Source organism: Phaseolus vulgaris, chromosome 8 (genome assembly GCF_051622355.1).
Source record: "Phaseolus vulgaris cultivar YP4 chromosome 8, ASM5162235v1, whole genome shotgun sequence".
Taxonomy (NCBI): Eukaryota; Viridiplantae; Streptophyta; class Magnoliopsida; order Fabales; family Fabaceae; genus Phaseolus; species Phaseolus vulgaris.
In genome coordinates this window covers 59,488,643-59,508,375 of record NC_143505.1, presented here as the reverse complement: position 1 = coordinate 59,508,375, position 19,733 = coordinate 59,488,643, and the positions used below count along the sequence as shown (strand labels likewise).

At 27.4% G+C, this 19,733-nt stretch overlaps 1 protein-coding gene across 2 annotated transcripts; it reads left to right on the top strand.

Annotated features, from left to right (window-relative positions):
* Window positions 1-1,898: 1,898 nt before the first annotated feature.
* Window positions 1,899-3,907, top strand: LOC137826650 (protein NUCLEAR FUSION DEFECTIVE 4). 2 transcript variants are annotated; one of them, XM_090294671.1, is made up of 3 exons: window positions 1,899-1,943; window positions 2,049-3,222; window positions 3,415-3,907. In XM_090294671.1, exons 2-3 carry the CDS (start codon window positions 2,126-2,128, stop codon window positions 3,842-3,844), a joined length of 1,527 nt encoding a protein of 508 aa, XP_090150797.1. In that variant the 5' UTR covers window positions 1,899-1,943; window positions 2,049-2,125; the 3' UTR covers window positions 3,845-3,907. The 2 variants fall into 2 exon arrangements, with proteins under 2 accessions (XP_090150797.1, XP_068488817.1); XM_068632716.2 differs by lacking the exon at window positions 1,899-1,943 and having other exon boundaries at window positions 2,000-3,222.
* The last annotated feature ends 15,826 nt before the right edge of the window (window positions 3,908-19,733 follow it).

The following is a 19,733-nucleotide window of genomic DNA, read 5'->3' as shown; positions in this document are numbered from 1 at the left end:
TTATAATTTTTTTAAAATTGATTAAGAGGTGTGAGATTTTATATATAAGAAGGTTGGTGTGTGGTTCTACCACACAAAACATTTTCATTGCAAGAGTTAAGAGAGCAGTGTTTGGTGAGCAAGAAAGCCTCCAAGATTTGAAAACGTACGTTTACTTTATATAACTTTCTAAACTCTTTATTAATTTTTCATATATAATGTGCGGTCTATTAGATGATTATTTCTTTCTGCACTTTCATATATTATTCTGCCACTTTCATACATAATATGAAAATACATTTTTATCTTTCTTGTATTATTTCCATAGAGTAGTTTCTGGATTATGTAATCCGGAAACTCATTTGAAAAAAGACTTTCAGATTACATAATCTGAAAACTAAATAAGACTTCTGGATTATGTAATCTAGAAAGTAATCATACATCTGAAAAAAGACTTCCGGATTATGTAATTCGGAAGCTAATTACAAATTTGAAAATAACCTCTGGATTACGTAATCCAGAATATTATAGAAGGGTATTTTTCAAAATTTATGGAAGTGAGAGAAGAAGGTATGAAGGTGCAGGAAGAAACAGTCCTATTTTACTAAATGCACTTACTTTGTGTTTCTTTTATTTAAAATGATATATTTACTTACTTTTGTCCTTTTTCATTTCTTCTTCTCATTTTCAAACATTTTCCAGAATTTTGAAAATAAAAATTTGTCCTTTTTCATTCTTCTTCTCGTTTTGAAACACTTTCCAGAATTTTAAAAACAAAAATATGATATAGAAAGTAAGTTTCAAATATTAAAAAAATAAAAAATATGTTTCAACAAATATCCTTTAAAATATCGTAAATTTGAAATAAAATCAATTTATAATATATAAGTGAATGTAAATCTTGTCTTAGAAATATATTGTAGATTTAAAATTTATTTTTTAAATATATTATGAACTGTATTTAGTTGATGTAAGATTTCTAATAAATATATTCTTTCTATAATAAAAGAAATAGTGTTTATGACAAATATATATTTTGGATATTTTTTTTTTATATTTTGGAAATTCTTCTTGGAACATACTTTCATTTTAATGTTTTGGGAATTAGTTTCTGGAACACATTTTCATTTTAACGTTTTGGAGTTTTATTAAATATTAAGAAAAGTAAATTTGTGTTTAAAAAAAATATATTTTGATATGTAATCAGAGCCTTTTGAAAATTAATTTATAGAAAACTATTTTTGAATTTTAGAATGCATTTTATTTTCTAAACATTCCTAATATAAAAATGGAAAGAGTGTTTCAAAAATTATTATTCACAATATTAAGAAAATAAAAATCTGTTCACAAAATTATATTTTAGACTGCAAATAGAGTATTTTGAAAGATATTTGAATATCTTTTTCACATTCCAGAATGTAATTCTTTTTGGAGTACATTTTTATTTTCTTGATATTTCAGAGAGTAATTGATATATATATATATATATATATATATATATATCAATGTAGATTTAACTACAAAAAATTGTAATAATGTTTTTTGTATTTTTATTTTATTTTATTTCTCAGCATTTATTATTTATCATAAAGTTATAGAGGGAAATAGAAGAAGAAAAAACAAACAAAATATAATCCCTTCAGCTCGCACAAAGAATAAAAACATAAAAATCCACGTTATATAACTTATTATATAAAATATCATATATGATAAAATTTCTCTTTTGCTCCATCGCAAATCATGTAGGTTTGAAATATATTTTGCATAAAAATCTCTGGACAACATATTAACTATTAATAAATGCTCTTAAATTCACATTAATTTAAGAAAGATTTCATTTCTCTCACATAATATTTTCAAGCATAGGTGGTGGTTGATATAAAACCACATATTGCTTGTACAGCCACATTATTCCATTTAATTCCAAAGTATTTTTGTTACCAGAAGGAGCTTCAAGAATTTGTGTATGTTTGATTAAAAAAGTTATTAAAAATCATAAAATCACACCATGTAATATTTTGTTTACATTTATGAGTTCATAAATTCTTTTTTTTTGTTTTGTTTTTCAGCATATAAGAGCAACACAGCATTCGTTGTTGTGAGTTAAGAGGTGTGCAGTTCAAATTTTGTCACCAGCTTCTTCACCATGCCTTCTTCAACTGCCTTTCAATGGCTAGGTCTTGTAGGCATCATTTGGCTCCAAGCCATAAATGGAACAAACACCAATTTCCCTGCTTACTCATCGCAGCTGAAGCAGCTCCTTTCCATCTCCCAGTTTCAGCTCAATAACCTTGCTTTTGCCTCTGATGCTGGCAAGCTTTTTGGCTTTCTTTCTGGCCTGGCTGCTGTTTACTTCCCCCTTTGGCTTGTGCTCATGATTGGTTCAACTCTTGGGCTAATTGGCTATGGTGTACAATATCTCTTCATAACAAACCAGATCTCCTCTCTCTCCTATTGGCATGTCTTCTTTCTTACTGTTTTAGCAGGAAACAGCATTTGTTGGATAAACACTGTCTGCTATGTCATCACAATAAGGAACTTCTCATCTGATCGCCAAGTTGCTGTGGGGATAACAACTAGTTACCAAGGGTTGAGTGCTAAGGTTTATACCAGCATTGTTGATGTTGTTGGAAACAAAAAAAGGGCCATAACATTTCTCTTTCTAAACTCAGTCCTACCCTTGATTGTTGGCCTGATAGCAACTCCTGTGGTTAGAGAAATTGAAGTCATAAGGCCTAAACACATTAGTGTTGGATTTGTTGTTATCTTTGTTATAACAATTGCCTCTGGAATTTATGCTGTGATGAGCAGCTTGGAGTTTGTCTCAAGCAAAATATCTCCTATAGGGAACCTTATTGGTGTTTCAGTGTCCCTTCTCCTGCCTCTATTAGTTCCACTTTCCATGAAGATCGTGGAGTCATGGCACAAAAATACAGAAAAACAAAGAGTCTATAACTTTACTCTGGAGGAAGGTTATGAGAGAACAGATAATGCGGTGAAAGAGGTTGAGGATGTAGGTGTGAGAGAAGAAGTAGGAGCAAAAGTAATGCTGAGAAGAATAGATTTCTGGTTATACTTCTTTGTGTATTTGTTCGGTGCAACACTCGGTTTAGTGTTTTTGAATAACCTGGGGCAAATAGCTGAATCCCGGGGTTACTCTGGAACTTCATCATTGGTGTCTCTATCTTCTTCTTTTGGGTTCTTTGGGCGACTCATGCCATCTATAGTAGATTACTTTTACAGGTAAATTACTCATTTTCTACCTTCTTAGCTATTCCTATCTAACACCAACCAGTGCCTAGTGCATTTACTTTGTAACATAATTCAAATAATGGCTTTAAGTGTGTTAGTTGATCTACATCAATGAAGATCCACCTGCTATTGAATTACCCTCTACTTTAATTGACATTTTATTTCATGGTATGGGGTGTGCAGGGATAGTAAGTGTGGAAGTGCAATATCAAGACCAGCTTCTATGATGGTATTTATGGCTCCAACTGCTGGGGCGTTTTTCTTACTTCTCAACAAAACTCACCTTGCCCTCTACGTTAGCACTGCCATAATTGGAGTGTGTACTGGTGCAATCACTTCAATTGCTGTGTCCATGACCACTGAGTTATTTGGAAACAAGAATTTCTCTGTGAACCATAATGTGGTGGTGGCCAACATTCCTGTGGGGTCCCTTTTCTTTGGCTACTTGGCTGCTATTGTTTACCGTAAGGGAGTGAGTGAAGGTGGAAAATGCATGGGCATGGAATGCTACAGAAACACTTTCATGATTTGGGGTTCCCTTTGTTTCTTTGGCACTTTTTTGGCTTTCATTCTACACGCTAGGACTCGCAAGTTTTACTCACATACACTCTAGGACACATATGGATATGTATACGTTTTTGACACCATCTAATATATACCTGTATATTAATTTCTAGTATCTTTTTTAATAGAGCAATATACCTTTACACCAAAAGCGGTGGTAGAATAGTTACATCCAGAACATGGGAATATTTTATTGTATATAAATGGATGTAAATTTCATTTCATAAATCGCTTTTATGGGGTTGAATTATGTCTAAAGTCCACTTCGTAATATAGTATCATAGTCATTTAGTCTATCCTAACGAATGTTTGTTGGTCTTATCAGACCACTCACCCATAATACGTTATATCACGCACAAAGCTAGGTATTAAAGAAACTTAAAAGTCTCACTTATCTTATTAAACATTGCATTCTGATAATTTATTTAAGTATCAAATGAATTATTCTTTTTTTAAAATAATTATTCTTACACTTCATAAAAGGATCATTGTTACTTTTTTTATGAGTCATTACTTTTAAAATGATTATACTTACAGTTTATAAAAGGAAATCATGATAATGGTGTAAAAAGAAGAAGAAGAAGAATACCTATATTTGAGAAAGTGTGGAGTGTTTGTAATTTGCTTTATCTTTTATTACATGAGCTTTGCTCAAACGTAAACAAAATCAATGGACACCAAATGCATAAGATAACACGTAGGTACAAAGAAGAGAGATAAATGTACGTATAATAATAAATTATGTGAATAGAAAGAGAGAGAAAATAATAAGAAATGTTATAATTGGACACTAATTAGTGCATTAAATAAGTATGTAGACCCTTTCAATGGTAAGTAATTAAAATTATGGCCAAAATGAAACAAACGCATCAAATAATGAATGGCATATGTTTAGTTGGTTGTGAAGTGCTGTCATCGCTTTGTGATACGAAAGTGACAACAATGGCCTAAATTGTGAAACCGTTTCCAAATTTACTTCTACCACAGAATACCAAACTAGTCTCCATCGTCTTCATCAATCAAACCCTCTCATTTTTTTTATTTAAATAACTTGTTTTTTTTTCTAATTTAATTTAGCTTAAATGGTGAAAAAAATATAATTTTATTTTTTAATTAATTTTAGACTCTTGTAGTTTTATTTAAAATAAATAAATTATATTATATTATTTAATTTTAACTACGATACTTTTAAATTGTATTATCCTATCATTATAGTATGATACAATACCTTAAAATATTTATAATCAAATTAACGCATAGATAAACATTCCAAACTATTTAAAATATATTTTTCAATTATCAAATACTGTCTTAAAATATTGATAAAATTCAGCTTGTAAAAAAATAAAGCTAACTAGCTCTAACTAAATCTTAATTAATAAAAACTAACTAAGACTTACAAAATCTTAATTAATAAAAACTAACTAACACTTACGAAATCTTAATTAATAATTAAACAATCAAGCCGATGCAGCTATTATGGTTTTAAATCGCTGTCTACGAAGATAGCAATGCAGTTTTAGAGGTTTACGTAGCTCTATAGCCATATTTGCAATTTGCTTGCAAACCACAATTTATGCCAAGTATTATGGTTTTCAATAATGATATTCTTATAATCTTTGATTTTTACAATACTCCAATAATATATTTTTGTCAATTGCGAAATCTAATTTATCACGTTATTTTGTCTTAAGGATAAATTATTCACCCAAAATGAGGGTTTATTTTCCACATTTAATCAGTAGTTTTTATCTAAATCTTGTTCTCATGAATATTTAGGGATTTCAATGTGGGTTGGTCCGTCACACATAGGTTCATTATGTGTTTGATCTGTAAAATGTGGGTCGGATTGGTTCGCCCCGTACAAGAAATGCGTGTTCATTTTAGTGGCACGTCCAGTATAAGATGTAGCTCGCGGGTTTGCGGGCTAGTCCGCATAAGGAAAATATTTTTTTTTAAAAAGAAAATTTCATTAATTATAAAAAAATATATTAAAATTAAAATTTTATCCATGTTTCAATTCATTCAATTAAGATAAAAATATGAATTTAAGTTTGAGGTTGTTAGAAGGCTTGATTAAAAATAATTAAAGTTTTGTTTTGCATCTATTTTTCCTTTGTATGTATGTAAATGTATCAGATTATCTTATCAAAATTTTGTTACAAAATATTTTAATCAAGATGATTAATTTGTTAAAGGATATCTTATTGAAATCTCTTCTTTATATTATTTTTTTATTAACAAAATTTAAATACAAGACTTTTCTTAAAACTAGATTCACTTTCACTCTTAATATTAAGTCCTTTAGATGATTAAAATAACATATTTCATTCTTTAATACATTAAATTCATTTTTAAAATAAAATAAATTAAAGGTCACACTGCAATAATGAGTGAGTGAGGTATGATTATTTTTTGGCAGAAAAAATTAAATAATTATTTTTTTATTTATTCGGACCAGCGGGCTAGGGGTTATGCGGAGTGGGCCTAAGTGGATCAACGAGCTAAATTAGTGAGTTTGTCCCACCCTTTTTGGTACCCGCATAGCCCGACCCACATTGTCATCATTATGAATATATTTTTTTATACACAAAAGATAATATTCTCAACCTCAACATACAAGTGTTTTGGGCAAAGAGTTTTTTTAAATTATAGTTACAATAATTTATATTTTCCTTTCAACTACCTCATTTTGTTAAAGTCTTATCAATGAAAAGAAAATTGTGAAAAAATGTATTGCTTTTACACTCTAGGATTTCAACTCAATGCATGGTTACTTTTGTTACTTGATGCTGATAAAAGAAAAAAACTTTTGTTACTTGAGATTCAATTTTTCTTCTTCTTCATATTCATTATAAAAAGAAATATATTTAGTACTGGTAAAAAATCGAATCTAACAAGTAATAATCGCGCTAATTAATCAAAAATATCATATATGCATCACACGTGCAACTATCAAGGCAGAAATGTTCTAGATCTCTTCCTTTTTCTTTGGTGCATGTAATGTCTACCATTAGTGGCTAATTCCTTTATTTTGGGATTGAATTTAATCTTTTCAAACTCTGATGAATCCTGGTAATATTGATATATGATATTTTGTTATTCTTTAATATTGGTATTATCATTTTATGCTTAAAGTTTGAATTTTTATTCATGAACTTGATTCTTGGATCTTGTGCAACTTGAAATTTTATTCATGAACTTCATTCTTTTATTTTGTGCTTAAAGCTTGAATTTTATTCATGAACTTGATTTTTGGATTTAACTGAAAAGTACTACTAGATTAGAATGAAAAGTACTACTAGATTGGAATATATCATCCAGCCTCTTCCTTACTCAATCAAACATGGACCAAAGAGTAACATATTTTCATAATAGGGAAAGATAATGAAAAGATTGTTCATAAACCTCCCCCAATTAGCCACTTATGCAATGTTTTCCCATTAGCTTGAAATCTCATATATGAAGTGCGAAAAAGATGAAAGAAAATAAAAACAAAACATAAAGAAAATAATGTTAGGACACCAATCCATTGAAGACATTCCTCCATGACTTTCATCTCCATTTCTTTTTCATCTTTTTATTTAGATTCTAGCTATGTTATTTAACAGTAGCTATAATTTATTTTGTTGAAGTTAAATGTAATCACCAAACTTTCTTGTATATATTTGATTATATTTATATATAGATTTATATTTCTCTTCTCCATTAATGGTTAATGTGTGTATATTTATTATTTATTGTAGCTTTATGAATATAAATTAATTGAAGTTGTAAGCGATAGAAAAATTCTTATGACTTCTTAACCTAAGATAACACAATAAAAAATTCTTATGAGTTTCAACAGTACATGTTAATTTAATGCATGACAAAATATGTTTTTAAGAAGAAAAAATCTTGAAAAAAAAACTCTCACTTACAAAGTATGTAATTTAAGTTCTCTTTAATTTTAGAAAGAAAATTGTATATATTAATGACAAGTCCATGTATTTTCTCTAATATAAACATGTTAAAATAATCAAATATATTACTATTTAATTGATTAAATAGCTCAGTTCAAAAACATTTTAAAAATTATAAGTGTTCACAGATCAATTAAACATGTCAAGTTCATGGAATGCCTAATCTAATGCATGCTTTAAGGACAATAAGCATATATATATATATATATATTAATGAAACCTTGCGTATAAATAATTTTTAATGAAAAAAAGTTAATATTTGTATTGAAAAATGTATTTCTTTTACCGTATTTAATCTGCAAATATGCCTAGCACGAAAAACTCTTGGCCATATTTATTTCGGTCGTCCCGTGTCAAAAGTACTGTGCTTAATGATTACATCAACATTAAATATTATTTTATTTATATGTTTTTTTATTCTTTTTTTCTTATTGAGAGAGAAAAATTCTCCTTATAATAGCACTGCCAAATTTATCATTTAAAATATCTCAAATAATTAATATCTTTTACATGATAATATATATCACAAATTGTTTTTTGATGTATATCACTATAAATAATTAGTTTATACAAATATGACCATGACAATAACATATTGTTTAGAGAAAAAATTGAACTTTTTGCAAATTGCAACCACAAAACTGAATTGTGCAAGGGTTCTATGAGGATGATGAGTGTATTCAGCAGTGCATTTCAAAATGCTTCATCAATCTGATGCACTCCACCCACCAATCAAACCTAATTTGTCCAATCCTAAAGACCTTAATTATTTTATATTTATAGTATTATTTTATATTTACAGATATTCATCATTTTAATTTTCAAACAACAAAAACAAAAGAAAGACACTCTTATTGATTTAACGTTATACTTGTTTATTATTTTTTAATTGTTTATTTTTTATTGAAAAAGTATAACGAAGAAATAATCTTTTACACAAATATTACTTGAGATTTATATAAAAAATTAGATTGTAAACTTTAAAAAAATTAAAAAGTATAAATTTATAATTATTAAAAATATATAATTACCTGAAATTATGATTTAATTTAATAATTAACCATTTTCCTATTTATCATTTTACTACTTTCAACGAATTTTATTGAACACTCTTAATATAATTTTTTTCAACTATCTTTTAAGTTAATTTTATCCAACATGGTTTTAGTGTAAAAAATCCCATTATTAAATAAAAAATAGAAAAACATTTAAATGAAATAGTGTGTATATATGAAACCATATTTGATATCTCTAATAATAAAAGTATTAAAATATTAGAAATAAATAATAATGTTCGAAAATGGTCCCTGTTCATCATTAAAACAGCTAAATACAAAGTCTTAGGTAATAACGTCCAAAATAACTTCTAACCACCTAGAAAGGGATCTCTTGAAGCCACAAATTAAGAAGAAAAATCACCATTTTATTATGTTTTGAAGTATTGTTCTTCTTTCTATTTTAATTTACTTATTTATATATTTTAATTAATTTAAGTGTTTGTATATGAAGGGAAGTAACCTATTGTGTCATCTTATACTTTATTATTGTTGATAAAAAAAAAGTGGCAAGTTAGTGATTGTGTTTGTTCTCTGTGAAGTGAAATAACTTCCAAGAGAAAACTTTTGCCTAAGATTAAGATGTTTATCAGTTTCACAGATTTTAGAGTAAGGCTATTAAAGGGAATAACCACTGCACCTAATCGACATGAATGAAAGTTATATCCTTTTAAGAGTGTAGAAGATACTTGCTTTCAGGCATGAACGTGACCATAACATGCTAATTTATTGTTAATTCCATTCATGACCACACAATAGGACAAGATTCTTCAAGGACCCCTCCCGTTTCAGCATAAAATTGCAAGATGGGCCATAAGGTATTTAAATTTATTAAAATTAGATAATTTCAAATTTCAATTGAAGATCAATAAGGTGATAAGGAGAAACCAAATTTCAAGCTAATATGTGTAAAGAATATTCCAAAACTTAGGTATGAAAAAGAGAGAATGTCTTTTACATTTGTTCAAGTAAAATTTACACCAAGTAACAACATTAAAAAATATATGGAGATATGAGCTAAAGCTTAAATGACTACCAACTTCTTTGACACGACTAGTTTTAACTTTGGCTTAGTTTTTTATCTTATATGATGTGCAATTTTAACCAATGTAGTATAAAAGGATTTACTATGGAGAAAGATAAGTATTGTTGGTGTAAAGAAGGCAAAAGAGTTTAATGCTTCATGTCATGTATTTAATGTTTCTCAATGTAAGAGCTCACAAGACAATGGTGGAAGAAGAAAAAAAAGACAACAAAGAGAGTCTATGACTAAGCACTAGAAATAAACCATCTATTAAGGAGTAAGGTATGTTTTGATCAATTACATCATACACTCTTAATACAGAGTACTTACTTAATCGTTGAATAACCTTTTGTAGGTTAACTCCCAACCAAGCACCAAGAAGAGAATACGTGAAAAAGCTAAGGAGCACAAGGGGAATGAAGGAAGAACAACCGAACACTAAGGAGTGAATATGAGAATGACAAAGGAGGAATGATCGTCACGTCAACAATTGTGCAACCAGTTTCAGATACTATCTAGGTCTCTCTTAATCTATATAAGTACAAAAATATATCTTTAAGACAACACCCAGTTTGAAAGATTTTAATTTTAAGGGTTTTTATGAAAATAAAAAAATTATTTATCATGGAATTAACATATATAAATATATAGTTAATTTATTAAAAAAATTCTAACATATAATACTCTAAAATTTTGTTTTCAAAGTTATGTATAAACTATTTTAAATTTATAAAAAATCAATTTCATTTTTTTATTATATTTTTCTTGTTTATAAGAGCTTGTAAAAGTGTGGATGGTAATCATATTATATTATAACTCCTTCAAGTTTTGTTTCTATAATATTATTTAAAATAACAAAGTCATATAAAGACAACTCCTCTTGCATGAAAGTAGAGAAGTTTGAAGAGGATTTTGTGGCATGTCAAATCCTAATAATTTTTTTTTACTTTGCATCAAATTAAAGTATATGTTCCACCCTAAGAGGAGGCATGAATTAAGAGAATACGTGACCCATTAGCTGCATACTAGTCCTCTAAATATCCTTAGCCAACCACCATGATCACCCCTATAAAAGATGGGACCATAACATTTATTCTTCAAAATGGTTTTCCAATAACAACAATGTACGTGGGGAACAAAACTACCACTCAATCATGATGATTACCATGACTCACCCTGATTTCAATTATGTACCAAGTTGTACTAAAACAAAAGAACGAAGTTGTTTCTGTAATTATCATAAATATAGATTCTTGGAAAGTATAATACATATATGATTTAGAGCTTAGGGATTAGTTTTTTTTAATAATAGTTATGTTATATTATGTTAATTTATACTTTGTCTACAATTTATACTTGTCTATATATAATAATGTATAAGATAAGTATATAGTATAATTTATATTATATGGGTATATTAAATTTTAGAATGTTATTTGTTGTTTTCATGATAAAAATAAAAGGTGAGCTAATTTTTTTAAATAATTATGATAGAGTACGTACATAATATATTTATGTATCAATCTTATGTTATGATGGTTATTTTCATCTAATATAAAAAATACATAAACTATCTCTTTTCTTTATTGAGTTCATGCTTAATGTATTATTCTTATGTCAATACAATTTTAAGTATCTCACGACAGACCTACGAAGAAAAATACCTACGAAGAAAAATACACACATGAAAAACATCACTTATATGAATATAATGACTTAACTAATGGACAAAACTAATGAAACGGAATAAGAAACATGTTCTAAACATCAACATAATGGTTTTGTCAATAATTAAAACAAGAAAGAAAACAAGAATCACATCCAAATAGAAATGAGTTTGTACCTCTTGAAGTGTGATGAACATCTCCTTAGAATGAATTGATCTTCTAGCTCTTATACTACTTGATGTGAACCTTAATTGGTTGAAAATGATCTTGATCAACTCAAGAGGTGTTGGAGAAGATAAACTCCATAAAAATACAAGTAATATTGTTTGAGTTCCTCAAAAGTCAATTGATATGCTTATCATTGTTTACACTTCTTTCCTCTCTAAGGCTCTTTGAAAGACTCCAAGTCATTTCTTCAAAATCAATTAAAAACCTACACAAAAACAAGACATAAACACACAAAACTACACCAAAAGTAATGTAATGGTTGGTTGAAAAAGTCCTAATCACTCTCTAAGTATTTACACTCAAATTTTTGGATTTAATACTAAAAGAAATGAAAAAAAATTATGAAAAAGTGGACTGCACTCAATTGACTTAAGAGAGAGAAGTCTAAAAGTTCTCTAAATTTGTTTCAAAGTTCAAATAAAAAAAATATTATCTCTCATGAAGTGAAAGAGGGAACAAATCTAAATGCACTTAAAACTTTAAAATTTTAAAAAACTTATGACAAAACCACAAATAATTCAATAAGACAAACTAAAAATTCAAATCAAGAAAAGACACCAAAATATTACATAAAACTATATGACAAATTGACTCAAAAGTTGCAAGAAAAAGCTTGAAAAAGACACTTGGAAATGAAAATATAAGCAACAATTTTACCCATATGAATCATGCTAAATGTTCTAATGAAGGGTAGCTAAAATATTCACTTTAAAGTACACAGAACTCACAAAATGATTGATACAATTCATGCAATTCCAATGAAAGTCAAGTAGCAAGTATCTTATGCGAATTACTTAAACTTATTCTACTGCATTAGATCATTTAACTGTTTCCTTAATGCCCACATTTTTTTATAAACTAAACATTTGATTGATAAAATGGGTTTCTTAAGCACAACATATGTCGAGCTAGCTTACTATTTTACTGTAATTTTTTTGTTTTTTTTAATTTCTGGGCTTGGGCTTTTGTTTCGATTAATTAGTCCAAGAACAATTAAAGGCTTTTCTTCATACACTTCCAGGATTATTAACTGCAATCCCATACTACAATCGAAAATACTAAATTACCCTCTTGCTACACCATTTCACCGTTGCTTCTGTCATCACCACTGCACTCTTTGGGAGAGGAAGAAAAAGAAGATGTGAGAGAGTAAAATTTTGAGTTTGGTTGGAAACTTGTTCCGGAAATAATTTTATTTTTTTGAAAATTCTGTTATAAATATTATATTCTAAGATTTTTTTTTCTAGAAATTATGTTTAAAAAATTCTAGCAATCTTGTTTTAAAAGATTTCTAGAATCAGATTACCTCTAAAAAGAATAAAATGACTATTTTAAAAATTATTTGCATTTAGAAATTATGGGGATGTAAGAAGATGCAGCAACAATCAGAATGCATGTTTATCATGGAATGTTATGTTTTTAGTTTTTCAAAATACAAAATTACCTCACCATCTCTCTTACCCTTACTATCTTTCATATTATGTAATATCTCATGTTGTGATCTCTTATTTTTATTTGTTTGGTATGTTCACTTCAATTCTTTTTATCAAGTTATTTAAAACAATGTCAAAGTTAACTAATAGTTTTTTATTATTTTATTTATTATTTATCTATAAGAAAAAACTAATATTTTGTCAACCCATTAGAAAGTTATTGGATAATTTAATAGCAAAATAACCAACACGAAAAAATAAAATAAAATGAATACAACATATATCAATATATTAATTGCTTTTTCTTTCAATTAGTCTCATTAATTATACCTTTTGAGAAAAATGAAAAAAAATGTTGTATGTTTGAGAGACTAATATATACAAACTTTGTTTCTATGTAACCCCACCCATCTTTGAATATAATATAGATTCATAACTTTAAAAATATCATAAAAACGAAAATCTAAAAAAATAATTCTAACAAAATATTATATTTTTATTGTAGAATTGTATTTCCTAATTTACTTTATTAATAATTATTATTTCATACAAGAAAAGAGTATTTGATTGTATATATGTTTTCTATAATTTTAAAATAAAATAAAAATTTACTTTGGCAGTATCATTATTTTAACTACACCCCTCTCTTATGTATTTTTTTTCGATATATTTTATATTATGAATAGTTTCTTTTCTAAAGATATATGAATGGTCTATCATAAAACTTAAAAGTAATATATATTAGTAGCTAAAATCTTCTAATAATTTAAATACTAATTTAAAAATTATTTTATAAATTTTTATTAATAATAAAAAAAATTATATACGAATAAATTTTTATTTTCTAAAATAATATATAATTTAGTTAATATATAATAATTAATTATTTTTTAATTCTAAAATTGATTGTTATTTAGTGGTGTGAGATTATGTTAATAGCCATACTTAATATATTTTTTAATAAATAAGATTTCTGCCACATGAAAATATAAAATTATCAAGAAGTGATAGTGATGATTTTAAAAAAAAATTAAATTCGAATTATTTTGTTTAAAAACTATGATTAAAAACTCCTAAATATTTTGTATAATAATACAGTTATAAAAAATATTGGGAGATTGATATAGAAAATGAATTTTGTCAAGTAGATGCCCTAAATTAGTATAAAGAGCCTTCATTTGCAAAATAAAATAAAATGATAGTATGTTTAAAGCTTTAGTTACTTGAACTTTGTTTGGAACATTTAGAAACAATTTTTTATTTAAACAGTTGAAATCTCCCAAACTAGGTTCTAATGGTGGAGTTTTGACAGTGGCACCAGGTTTTAGGAAAGTGGTTGGCACACAGGTTTTCCTCAAAGGGAAGGATTATGACTAAAAGTAATAAACTCATGCAATTGGCTTAGGCTCAGCCTATATATAACTAGTTCCATGAATCACTCACAATTCACATGTGAAGAAACAAATATGATAAGATATCAATGTAAGGACAAAATATATTTTTAGCATTTCAATTTATAGATATTTTTATTTTTAAAGTCTCTAAACAAATGTTCAACTGGTTTAAGTTTTTAAACTTTTATATATTTATATTTTTTTAGTTTCTATTATTAGAGATAATAGTGTAAAATAGTAATTCAATGTTGATTATTTTGACTAAATAATGCCACTTACATAACCTATATAAATACAATTATTGTGCCCACTTAAAATTTATTTATTATTAACTTTGTGTAGACAATCTTTCACATCACATATCAGCAGGTGAAGATGAAAATACCCCCACCTAATATAATAAATGAGATGCATCATTCAAATTTAGGATTACAAAATCAGAAAATTACATAACTTATATGGAATTAGGAAAGTAAATGAAATGAACAAAATTTCATTCAATCCTGTTGTTAATATGCATTGGGAATTCCTCCTTAATTAATAAGAAACCATGACTCATAAATCTTGGTAATTGATTCATTTAATATATTCAATGATGGACATTCCAATGTTTTGAAATAATATTTTTCGAAGATTATGAAGTTCAACCTTGAAAGTTAACTTGAAAATGTGACAAGTATTAATTATCCATTATTTCTTTATGAAGAAGTCTTTATCTCCTTCTCCACATAAAGAAGACTTGTGAAGAAGAGAATTGCAAGTAAGTGAAAAAAAACAACATAGAGAGTAAATGAAATAATTGATACCCACCATAATGTGAAATTAGAAATCATTTATTTCTATTAGAATCTCATGATGGAGGATCACTTATGTTGTAAGGATATGAACGAGCCCTTTTTTTTGCAAAGACAAGCCAGAAGGTAAGAGTGACAAAGCTTGGGAACTTTTGAATAAAAAAGTTGTTGCAATGACTTGAAAGTATATTAATAGAAGTTTGTTTGAGCATGTGCCCACATACATAAATGCTTATGCGTTGTGGTCAAACATTGAATCTATGATTCAAAAGAAAACTCCAAGAAATAAAGCATCTCTTATCAGAAGATTGGTGAAACTCGACTACCAAGATGATCAAAGTATGATGAAGCACTTAAATTCATTCAAGGGTCTTGTCAATCAATTGAGAAAGATAGACATGAAAATTGATGGTTAGTTGCAAACACTTTTGCTACTCAGTTCGTTGCCTGAAAGTTGGGACCAAGTCTAGATGTCACATCATCACCACTTCTTCTTGACTTGTTGATGCAATTGTTGCATCTGCTTCTTGTAACATATCTCCTAAAAGCACATACAAATTTTCCATGATCTTTTATGCTTTCATCACTTCTAGATTCCCCCTCACCACCTTTTAGATTTCACCTTCAGTATGGATCTTACACTGAGGTCATATAATTGCCCAATAGACAATAAATTCTTCTTTAAGTTCGTACCCCTTGAATTGTGTGAATAGTACCTTCATATATTTTTATTTTGGTAGTATCCACTCCAACAATCTCTAAGGAATGATCATTACCCATGAACATGAATCCACTTGAGATAGGTTCATAACTCTAAAACCAATTTCGTTGTGAATCTATATGCCAAGTTGCACATGAATCCACCATCCACCTATCATGTACTTATCTTCTACCATTAGAACTAATTACTGCTTTCGCTTACCAGAATATATCTGTCTTCTGAGGTATTTGCAACACAATCTTGTGAGGTTGATGGTTCAAAATTCTTTCCTCTATTCTTTCTATGCCAACAATTTTCATTTGCATGTTCTCTTTTGCCACAATAGTAGCATTTGAGATGCTTCTTACTTTGAGACTTTGATCTACCATGAGTTTGACTCCCATTAAAGTCATGTTTTGTTGATCTACCTCTCATCATCGTTGAAGCCTCTGCTTGCTTTGAACTTTTCATCCTTTCTACCTTACTTTTTTGCACGGATTCTTCTTCAAGAATAGATCTAGAAACAACCTCAAAGTGTAGGTGTCCATCAATATTATTATTTTTTATATTGATGATGATTTAATCGTACAAATCGGTAAACTTTGAACTAGAAACTCTACACGTTATTTTTCAACTATGTTGAAATTTTTTGCTGAAAGTTGGACAAATAACATATTCAGATTGTTGATATGGTTGTCATTGATGTGGACTCATTCATTCGAATAGTATAAAGTTTCATATAAAGAATATTCTCGTGTGAAATGACTTAACCTCATACAATTTGATGAGAGTGTCTGGAATCTCCTTTGTAGTAGTATTATTTACAGTGCTAGATAAAACTCCATTTGCATTATCATTAATTTCTTTCAAAAAAAAAATTACTTTGACACCAAAAAAGTAAACTACATTTACTTCACAACCTATTATAATAATATAATAATATTTTAAATTAAAAAATAAATAAAATATTATTAAAATATTATTTTGTTGGGTTGTTAAGTGAGTGTTTTTCATTGTGTGTGGTGTCAAGCTATCATCATCCTTTTTTTCCACATTTGACCTGTGATGTTTATCTGTCTTTCTCCAATTGTATCTCCTTAATTCTCCTTTCTCTTAAACTTGTTTCATCATCAATGAGGCGAAATTGTTCTCATTGAACTTCTCTATCTCATATTTTGTTGTCTGACTTTAAAACCAACTTATACACTTCTCACCATGAATAATACTGTCTACTGGAACAAATACGATAGACCATGAACTTGCACACCACTTAAGTTTCCAGGAAAGAGGGGTGGATCACCAATCAACACATTTTAAATATAAGTTTTTCCTAGCCAACTTTCCTAGACACAGACTTTCACACTACCACACTCTAAATCTAGTAATAACACGAATAATTCTTTTTTTATGTGAAAGATCATACTAACTACAATAACAAAGTATAATTAGATATTTTTATTATGTATAATTATTTAATCTTTTAAATTTGGATGAAATAATTCATTCTTTTACCTATATAAAGTCTTTTAATCTTCTTTTTATTATGTATAATTATTTAATCTTTTAAGTTAGATGAAATAATTCCTTCTTTTACCTATATAAAGTCTTTTAATCTTTCTTCTCTTGGTTTGATCAAATCAAAGTGACAGCATATGTAAGGAACAAAACTTAGATTATCATGATTTATAATGTAATAGAAAAAAATAATTTTAGAATTATAAACCTATTATCTTGTTTAACAACAAATTCAAATTAAAGTATTCATTTTTCTTGCCAATTTTTTTCTAGCTAACTCATGAGTACCAGCTATCATTTCTTATATTGTCTCAAGCATGTAAAATTCGTGACCTTGCTCCTCATATTTGCTATATCTTTTTTACCCCATATTTAATTATTACTATGCCAAAAAAACAGCACAATAACAAAAAAAATTCACAATTTGCAGAAGATTACACAGCCATTTATACTTACAATTTTCTATTTTTAGACTCTCTGATAGAGACATATTTGAGAATATAGTGCTGATTCATAAGAACCAAGAGAAAGAAGGTGGGGTATGATTCATGAATGTTATATCGTGCTCATTATCGGGAGACTCGTGTGAATTTTGAATTGTGAATATGTTTTTTGTTTTTTTCCCTCTAATATAACCTTTTTCTTGGTTTCTTATCAACTTAGTAAACAATATTTATGAGTGTTTGTTTAAACTAAAATTTATTTATAGATGAATGTTATTTTTTAAAAAATAAAAATTATTTTTGACTATTTTGATATTTAAAAGTTATTATTTAAATTAAAATTTAGAAAAGTAATATAGTTATATAATCACTTTTATGTATTTTAAAATTATAAATATTAAGTTTTACTTTTATATAAAATAATTATCTCACTTAATTCCTTATAAATGTGTACATGATTGTTCAAATCCTAGATCTTACTAACTAATGTAGTGTAAGAAAGAAAGAAAAATTGTGATAAATATTATGAAATATAAAATTGATAATAATAATAATAATATGATGTAGATTAATAAATAAAAACTAAAGACATCAATAAAATATATTTATCACTTAAAGTATATATTAATTTATACTAGCTAAATATTAATTACTTTTTTAAGTTCTATTCTAAAATAATAGAAAAATGTTTCATTATTAAGTTTTCTTTAATAAATAGTCAGCCAAAATGTATAAAGAAAAAATCTTGCATTTTTTAAAACAACAAGGTTTTAGGGAAAAAAACAATTTTATTTAAGATTTAACTAATTCAATAATTAAATACTATTATTTTATTTATATATACTATAGTATATTACTAGTTTATACCAAATTTTAACATGCAAAAGTTACACATGTCAAATTGAATTGATAGACATCTTGATCTAGAAATGAGATATGTCATAATATAGATTAAATTTAAGTTTGAATTTAACACAATATCAAACATTAGTTTAAAACAAAAATAAGGATGGTTTCACAATTATTTAAATAATGTGAAATTTAAAGAAAAATGACAATGAACATTGTAACTGAAACATTTTACTGAGAAAATATTTGTCTCCAATTTGTAACTCAGATGGTGTTGATGCAACAAGCCAAATGGTAATAATGAGTTTTCAATTACAAAGAAGTCGTCCAGTCATATCTCTTCTTTCTTCTGCCTTATCCTGTCACATTCATGCTAGTTCATATTATTTGTGGGAGTGAAATTCTGATCAGTGACCATATCTCACACTAATAATTAATGCAGAACTGTTAGTGAGTTGGTGGCATATGATATATAAGTGATTGGATGGGTCAAGTATTTTAGTTAGCAAACTTCTGCAAGACATATCTATTCTTGCGAACCACCAGTTACTCTTGGACCACTTCTTTGAATTTGTTCATTCGTGTCCACAACCAACTTCAAAAATAGATGATTGGAATGTGTCATATTCGTCTCAATCGAGTAAATGCATGTGCATTTCTCTATTCCTTTTCACATTTTAGGTTATTGTTACTCATATTTTTTCTCTATACAACAATTAGTTTCTTTCTTTACATTAAAGGTGTATAATTTTTGTGTGATTGTTGAAAATTAGAGTATTTGTTTGAATTTTAGGTAACACTGATTTAAAATGTAAAATTATCATAGGAACAAAGTTGTGACACTGATATAGAAAAATTTAAAGAGAACAGTAAA